The sequence below is a fragment of the Brienomyrus brachyistius genome, chromosome 3, assembly GCF_023856365.1.
Source record: "Brienomyrus brachyistius isolate T26 chromosome 3, BBRACH_0.4, whole genome shotgun sequence".
Classification (NCBI taxonomy): Eukaryota; Metazoa; Chordata; class Actinopteri; order Osteoglossiformes; family Mormyridae; genus Brienomyrus; species Brienomyrus brachyistius.
This window is the reverse complement of record NC_064535.1, coordinates 17,886,171-17,895,207: the sequence shown is the minus strand read 5'-3', so window position 1 is coordinate 17,895,207 and position 9,037 is coordinate 17,886,171. Positions and strand designations below refer to the sequence as shown.

General features: G+C 47.3%; 1 protein-coding gene across 2 annotated transcripts; it reads left to right on the top strand.

Annotated features, from left to right (window-relative positions):
* sncga (synuclein, gamma a) lies at positions 1 to 7,214 on the top strand. Of its 2 annotated transcripts, XM_049009140.1 has the most exons (6): positions 2 to 328; positions 2,750 to 2,791; positions 3,009 to 3,136; positions 3,463 to 3,480; positions 4,634 to 4,690; positions 6,077 to 7,214. In XM_049009140.1, exons 1-6 carry the CDS (start codon positions 208 to 210, stop codon positions 6,083 to 6,085), a joined length of 375 nt encoding a protein of 124 aa, XP_048865097.1. In that variant the 5' UTR covers positions 2 to 207; the 3' UTR covers positions 6,086 to 7,214. The 2 variants fall into 2 exon arrangements, with proteins under 2 accessions (XP_048865098.1, XP_048865097.1); XM_049009141.1 differs by lacking the exon at positions 3,463 to 3,480 and having other exon boundaries at positions 1 to 328.
* Positions 7,215 to 9,037: the final 1,823 nt, after the last annotated feature.

Genomic DNA, 9,037 nt, shown 5'->3' with positions numbered 1-9,037 from the left:
GCATCCAGTAGGATCCATCTATCCGCCCTGCGTCTCCTCCTCAGCTGGTCTCCTGCTTTGGCTCCTCTCCCGCCGCTCTCCCTGCCCCGATCAGACGTGCTGCGCCTGCGGCTCTCACACCGGACCGCACGCCTCAGGACGCATACTCAGCCATAACCGCACAAACAGACACCCACTCAGCACTGCAGGGACACAGGCCGAGTCGGGATGGACGTTCTGAAGAAGGGCTTCTCCATCGCCAAGGAGGGGGTGGTTGCTGCCGCAGAGAAGACCAAGGCCGGGGTCGAGGAGGCGGCTGCCAAGACCAAGGAGGGTGTCATGTATGTGGGTGAGTAGGGAGGTGGGGTGGGCTGCCAGCTAGCTGCTAACTGCTGCAGACGCTCCCAGCCTGCAGGTGTATAACCAGGTCGGCAGTGGTGGCCTAATGGTTAGGGAAGCAAGATCGTAATTGAAAGATTGCAGGTTTGAACCCCCGACCAGCAAGGCACCACTGAGGTACCCTGAGCAAGGTATCGTCTCCAAGCACTGCTCCCCGAGCGCTGAATTAGCTGCACCCTGCTATGTCACATATGGGTTAAATGCAGAGAACACATTTCGTTGTTGTGTGATGTGTGCTGTGGTGTTAACAATGACAATTAATCTCTAAGTGTGCCAACTGAAGGTTACAGGAAGGGCTTGGATCACAGGGCCCAGGAAAACGGGGAGACAGGCTGTGCGTGACGTGGGGCGAGCAGGGGGCATTGCGTTAGCTCGGCTGGGTAAATGCAGACGGCTTTAAGGGTGGCCCCAAAGTGCTGAGTGGGACATTTCTGTCTTAGCAAATGTAGAATTTCTGTTGCGATTGCCTCAGTGGGATATGGTACGAATGTAACTGGATGGCAAAACATAGCAAAATACGTGGGGGGGGGGCTCTCATTTCCTCCAAAACTGCTCTTAGCTCCAGGGTCACAGTGATCAGGAGTGGCCAATCTTATCCGCAAAGGGCCGGTGTGTATGTGGGTTTTCGCTGGAACTCCCTAATTTGATTACTAATTAAATGACTGATTGGCTGAAGAGTCCTCACACCTGGGTTTGAACAGCTGACCTACAGGTTAGCCCATAACCCTGCATACACACCGGCCCTTTGCAGATAAGATTGGCCACCCCTGCTATAGATAATGACACAGGCCTTCTACCTGTCTGCATTACCCACTGCCTTGGGGCTCCCACAGAGGGGCGCTCATCACAACATCATTACACTGTGGTTCTGCTGCATCACGGTGTGCTGTGACGAGGCCTTTTTCATTGGCCCACAATTGGGACTGCAGGTCACGTCACTAGAAATAGACAGGATCACACCTCTTCAGAACATGCTAACTAACCCCAGGACTACTGACTTAGAACCACTATCCCACCCAGGAGGCCACCGGGCTGACCGGAAAATGGGGGGCCCAGTCGGTACACCACGCCTCATCTCTCCTTCCCATATCGAAACCATACTTCAGTCAGACAGGCATTCAGACAAATTTGTACTAATTGTGCTGCCTCTCCCAGAACCTTCCAGATATGGGCTCTTTCGTCATTGTGCTCTCCATCCTTCCCACCCCACCCCTTGGCAGATCAATGGATCAAAGCGATGCTCTACTCAGCCCCCAGGGGGACTGCCGTGATGGTGTACTTTCAGCAAAGGTCAAACCATCTACTCTCATTTCTGCTCCATCCGGTACTGGGTTTCTGTAGAGCGAGTGCATACAGAGTGAACCAGCATAGGGTAGGGTGGTACGGGCACACAATGGATAGGTGCTAGAGGGGCAGAGGGGTTACCATGATGTGCCTCTGTGGGTTAGGACTCTGTACCTGTCAGCAGATGTTTGTTGGTTCAAATCCCATAGTCAAGAGAGCCATCTCACCGTTGAGTCATGCTGGTTCACCCTGCTTGTAGGCCACTATGGATACTACTAAATGAATACCCTGTGACCTGGGGACATAGCAACAGCTTATAGAGCACTGAATGCCACAGGCACCTATAAAGTAACAGTAATCAGACTTTTACCAAGAAGGAGAAGATGGAAAGCAGAATGACACGCAGAGGCTGGGCGTTGAAAGCTGGCAGAAAGCAGACTGGGTTTCTGGAAAAAAACCACAAATGCCTTTTATTGTCCCTATGGAGTGGGCTGGCATCTTGGCCAGGATACTTACTCACACTCACAGTGCTCACTGCTGATCCCCCTCCACCCTGCACCACTTGCACACACAGCACTCATTGTCACTCAAAACACCCTTTGTCTTTCTCAAGCATCCATCATTAGCATGCCGCACGCAGGGGAACAGGGATACAGCTTGTTTGGCCATACAGTTGATGCCAGGCCATCAGGCGGTTGCACTGGGCAAGTCTGTCAATGTACAAAGTCCCAGATGGCGTGTATAGCAGCTACTAAACAGCTGCCCTTTTGCTCAAAGAGCCTTTACAGTAGAAATATGTCAGCGAGGGAGGGAAGACAGAGCCCATGGGGTGGAGCCTGGCCGAGGGGAGGAGCCTGAGGGGCTGGAGCAGGGCCAGGGGGAGGGGTCTGTTGGGTGGAGCCAGGCCAAGGGGAGGAGCCTGTGGGGGTGGAGCCAGGAAGAATGAGCTGGTGAGGGCGAGACCAGGGCAGGAGGGAGGGGGCAGGTTACTCAGGATACAGGGTGAGGTTTCTGATAACTAGCTCACATTTTCCTGAAAGTAAATAACATGGGGTCTTGTTTCTATCCCCCTTTATCTCCACTACAGGTACAAAGACCAAAGAAGGGGTGGTAACCAGCGTGAACACAGGTACGAGAGCCAGGTCATATGGTATGCCAGTACCCTGCACTTTTGTCCCGTTCATGCTCCGAAAGCAGTGGAGTGGAGTGTGACGCTGTTCTCAGTACCCCTCAGAGTTATACTTGAGCTCTAGCCTGCATCTGTACTGAAGTACGCCTGCCTGACGCATATAGACTCCCCCTGGAGGTGAGAAAAATCAAAACCAGGCTTTTTTTTCTCATCTCAGTGGCGATGAAAACTACTGAGCAGGCTAACATCGTGGGAGAGGCGGCAGTTGTCGGTGCCAATGAAATGTCCCAGAAGACAGTGGAAGGGGTGGAGAATGTGGCTATGTCGAGCGGCCTGGTGAATCCGGTGAGTTTTGAAGCTGTCCAAGGCTCTCTCTCTGCATTCCTTACACAGCAGGTGCCAGCGGTGTCGGTTACAATATGGTGAGCCGTTCCTGTATGTGTGTAGGACTCAGTGGCACCTTATAAATTGCATGGTTATTATTGGGGGCTGTCTTGGTGGGTAGTTCTCCCACCCCCCACATAGTGCTAGTCTTTAAAAGCCACCCTGTTACCAAGGTGACATTGTCTCTCCGATGAGCCAGCTGATGATGACCTTTTAAGCTGATGACCTGTCCTGTCTGTCTGTCTGTCTGTCTGTCCCATTGGAAACCTCACTGTGGCCGGTGGCAGGATGACCCATCCAATAAGGTGCCTTTTGAGACTTGGAGGGGGAGAGTTGAATGCAAAGCTTTCTACCCTACCCCATTAATCTGGGTCACATCTGGGGCCGGTGTTACTGCTATGGCTTTACTAATAACCCCCCCCCTCCCCCACTTGTGTGATGCACGCAATCAGATTCACACCCCACTAATACACTTACATCACACAACACTGGCATCTTATCTCCAGTAACCTGTTCTGTACGCTTCTCAATTATACTTTGTATTTTTCTGATAATCTATCAGATTGCAATCCATATAAGAAGGCTGTACTTAAATAAAATCCCAGACAGTTAAATGTGAAACACTCCATCTTCCAGAGGCAGCGGGCTGGGGGTGAAAGCGACCCCGGTGTAGCACACGCAGGCCACAGGGGCAGTGTGAGCCTTTCCTCCATATCCCGTGCATGTGTGGATCTGTGTTTGTTTCTGCGATGGTGTGACTACATTGTGTGTGGGCGCAGTTTTCAGTGTCCTCTTCGTGTTTTTCTAAAAACAGGATGTCAACTGTGCTGTAATTAAAAACCTCTGCCTTTTATTCAGAGCTCATAACATTCCCCCGCCCCCCCCCACGCCAACTCACCACTCACCACAACTATCGCATGTCTCCCCCCCACAATGTCAGTCGTGTCTGTGTGTGTGTTTGTAAAGGGGGAGGGCTCACCACAGGGACCTCATTTCCTTTATTGCTCAGTAATCTCATTAATGGAGACGCTTTTCACATTGGCAGCACACTTGTTATTCTAGATGGACAGACAGCACTTTGGGAAATTAAATCTAGGATCAGAGAAACAACGTGTGCCGCGGCTTGGAGAGGGATGAGGAGAACACACGCAGGCTTTGGGCGGCTAAACAGCTAATCTGCTCTGAACATGGCTCCTCCGTGCTTACACGCTCTGAAAGGCCACTCTGCTCTCAGAGACTCATTCTCTCCGCCACGCACCAGACTTTGTCCCAGTCAGTCCCCATGAAGTTAAAGACCAGCCACAAGTTCATTGATAGGCCGCTGGCTTCCTACATGGTGCTGGTACAGAATATCATGTTTTGATTCATGCTGGCTTCACCACCAAGTATTGGTACTTTCCTTGAGCGCCGCCCTCGTGGTGACTTCCAGACTGACGGCTCCTCCTTTCTCTCATCCAGGCAGACGTATTGCAGCCCGGAGGAACTGATCAGCAGACTGGAAACAGCGGCGAGCAGGCAAGTCAGGGAGGGGGGAGGGGGGAGGAGTTTGATTATACAGGCAGAGGGTCAAGGTAAATTTTGCAACAGTTATCATAGAGGAAGCTGTTGGGACCCCCCCCCCCCCCCGCACACACATACATACCCAGTGTACTTGACACACATTCCATCCAACAGCAACTTCTGATGCCACACTTACTCTGGCAAGAAAAAAACAGAGTTTGCAAAAAAAAAAAAAAAAACCTGTAACCATTATATGGTGTAATGACAGAGGCAGAAGTGAGCTCTCCACCAGTGTCGGTGGGAGGGTATATGGTGTAATGACAGAGGCAGAAGTGAGCTCTGCACCAATGTCGGTGGGAGGGTATATGGTGTAATGACAGAGGCAGAAGTGAGCTCTCCACCAGTGTCGGTGGGAGGGTATATGGTGTAATGGCAGAGGCAGAAGTGAGCTCTCCTCCAATGTCGGTGGGAGGGTATATGGTGTAATGGCAGAGGCAGAAGTGAGCTCTCCTCCAATGTCGGTGGGAGGGTATATGGTGTAATGGCAGAGGCAGAAGTGAGCTCTCCTCCAATGTCGGTGGGAGGGTATATGGTGTAATGACAGAGGCAGAAGTGAGCTCTGCACCAATGTCGGTGGGAGGGTATATGGTGTAATGACAGAGGCAGAAGTGAGCTCTCCACCAGTGTCGGTGGGAGGGTATATGGTGTAATGGCAGAGGCAGAAGTGAGCTCTCCACCAGTGTCGGTGGGAGGGTATATGGTGTAATGACAGAGGCAGAAGTGAGCTCTCCACCAGTGTCGGTGGGAGGGTATATGGTGTAATGGCAGAGGCAGAAGTGAGCTCTCCACCAATCAGCTTCCAGGGTTGTTCCCTGCCTCGTGCCCATTGCTTCCGGGATAGGCTCCGGACCCCCCGCGACCCAGTAGGATAAGCGGTTTGGAAAATGGATGGATGGATGGATGGATATACAATTTATATAAATATATATAAAGCTTCATTTTAAGTTTTAGTAATTTTATTTCTGCAGATAGATGGAAAATGAAGTTAGAATGAGAATGTGACAGCTGTTTTATGTGTCTGATCATCTGAGAGCCGTTATTATGTAGTAATGTCTTCAAATTTCTCATTATTAATCTTAATTAAACATAAACTAAACAGTATTCAAACACCATAATGGAAAGTATTGGAAGTTTGTCTTTATTCTATTTCTATTCATTCTATTTTACTAAGTTTAGGAAGCAATATTTATGGTTTTCATTTAGTTGTAGTTTTTTATTTTACTTTTGCATCGCATTTTATTTCAGTTTACGAAAATGTTTTGTTAAAGTTGTAGCTTTACTATATCATAAACAATAATCACCCTTTTCAGAACTGACTGTCACACCCCTCCTCTCCCCCAGGAGTTTTAGCCCAGCTGTATCGACACCCTCAGCCCTGTCCTTCGTCAGCAGGGGACCCTACAGCACTTGTGCTTCCATGCCCCCCACCCCGAGCTTCAGGTCTCTCTGTGCTTACGTAATTTTTGTGATTCTATCAAAGCCTATACCCCCCCCACCCCAATGCACTGCTGACCCCCCTGTCCTCACTTCCGCCTCACCTCTGAGTCCCACCAGTGCCCTCTCCAGTGGCCCACCTTTGCTCCGCTCACACCCACAGTCACATGGGTGGGGGGGGGGGGGGGGGGGGGGGGGGGCTGTCTATATGAAACACAATCGTACATTTAACCCTCGCTGTGTTAGAAGCGCAGAAGTTCAAGATCTATGAATATTATGCACGTCGATAGTGAATTTAACACCTGAGCTAATATACAATATATGTACTTACCTTAATTTGCTTAATGGTGAATATTGATAAAGGACAACGTTAAGCCCATCTTAACTAATTCTCCCCAGCCCAGGGTCAATGGAATTACGGGCTGAGCCAAGCTATGAATCTGAGTGCTATAAGACCCGTGACAGTCCCCTAATGTAGCCGGCTTTACAGAGAGAGTGGGCTGTAAATCCTGCTTTTGGGTCCATGTCTGCGACCATTTACTCGATTGCAGCTGGATGGCACTGAGACACGGCCACCCATTTGGGATAATAACATTAAGCGAGAACTTTCAGCGCAAAGTCAGCGTGTGCACAGTGTCTGGTCAAAGGGAAGCATCAAGCCTGGTGAGACAGAGGGGAAGGACTCACCCTTTGTAGGATGCGGATTCTTTCACCGCAGAGGGAATGTCTCCAACCTCCAGCAAACAGCTTCACTCCACCGCATCTCTGCTTGTCCACCGGCCAGCCCCCAAATACCAAACCCTGACCCTCACACAGCTCTGTTAAGTTCAGCTCACTGAAACTGATTTTTTACAATACTGCCGTGAGGCTGGAAGGCTGCATGTTGTCTTATGTCTCTCATACAAATGCAAAGGCACATACAACATACAATATACAGTACATTCATCTTCAAATGTCACTCTAATGCACATTACAGGCATCAGAGCAGACAGCCGATTTTGTAAACTGTACAACAGAAATAAAGGCAATTTAGTTTAAGTCCAAACACAGTGTCATGATTTTGCTTCCTGGCATCAAAAGAGGTCACCTTGCTGAAAATGTTTCTCTCTGGCCCAAGATAATGTGAAGACAAGTCCAACTTAGCCGAGTCTGAGTCAAGACCATATCTTTAACAAATCAGGTCCAAATCAAGACCAAATTCGACAGGAGGTAAGACTGAGATGAGACCTAGACAATTACTGGAGCTGGGTAGCCGAGTCCAGAAAAACACAATTCAAGATTTAAAAAAAATGTCATTTAAAATTTATTTTTTATAATCCAAAAAAGTCATAAAATATTATTTTCAGAAAACTATTTTCAACTAAGAAATAAATTATTCATCAAACACAAATGTAACAGACACACTCCTCCATCCTGTTTGTTATTATTAATTTCATTGTAAAATGGCCATATCCTGCTAAATTCAACAAAACTTGCCAGTCTTTTATAAGAATTTTTTGTTTAGCAGAGTTTTTTATTAAACATACAAACAATGAAGCTAAAGATAAAGTGCACATACAGTTATGTTACACTGTGTTATTATTGTTACTCTGCAGACTTCAACACTAACATATACTGCTTTTCAGAAATACAAGAGCAGCGAGAATTTTCTGCCTTAAACTTGCATGATGGGGTCTCATTGTGATGGGATCACATCAGTTTTACAACTACTAAGCTAGCCGCTACTATCAGCAAGCATAACAAAATTTATTTTAAAATTAGCCACAATAATGCAATTTAAGTTTGTAGAAAACAAACTGGTGCACAATATCCACATTTGTAGCTGGTGCGGAAAAAAATACATACCGCCCGCCATTGATGAAAAGTTATTCATTGTTAACAGGCTAAGAAGGTAAGTCCTATTTCCCAAATCTCCCATTAGCAACTTACATAGCTGGAATCGCTAGCAACTATGCTTTTGGGAAACGTACTCCAGGTTAGCAGAGTAGTAGGAAACAATGTTATGAAATCTGTGATACTGACATTGATAGTTGGTAACTTCAAATCACATCAGCGGGTTTTTGGACTACGAGGAGAAACTGGAGAACCTGGAGGAAAACCCACGATGACACAGGGAGGACATGCAAACTCCACACACATGTAACCCAGGCGAAGACTCGAACCCGGATCCCAGAGATGTGAGGCAACAGTGCTAAGCACTGCACCACCACGCCGCCCCTTCATCTTCCACTGTATGGAAATATTTCGGATTCCGTTTAAACGATATTGAGCAAAAGCAAGTGATTTGTTAGCATTTCTTACAGCAACACCACTAACTTCATTTGACAGACTCTATTTGTAGATACATTTTATTTGGCTATATTTAGGGCAAAATTGTTTCATAAATATTGCGATATTTAGGGCAAAAATTTCAAATGGCACAATGTGAATTGTTCAATACATGCAATGTATTCACAAAAATATTTAATATTATAGTTACAATGTACTGTATGATGTTACAGGATGTGGCTAAGCAACAGAACTAGCCTTTGTTTTAGAGCCGATTATCTTGAGATTCAGAAATCATACAAAGTAAATAAATCAAATAATTTAAGTCAAATAGATGACAAAGACTATCCAGGCTGCTCCAAGAGGCTCAAGGGCATGTTAGCTTAGAGTTATCTATGACTAACCTCACATGAGTTTAATTGAGCTATAATGACACCAATTTGCATATGTGGTGTCCTTCTTTTTACTGGATGTCTTTAAAAGACATTCCTTATACAGTAGTTTATGTATCCAAACCTGGTAATTGCTGACCTGGCAGATATAATGAGGGGCATAATGCAGGTGAAGCTCATAAAAAATTTGGGGGAGGGGGCACAAAAG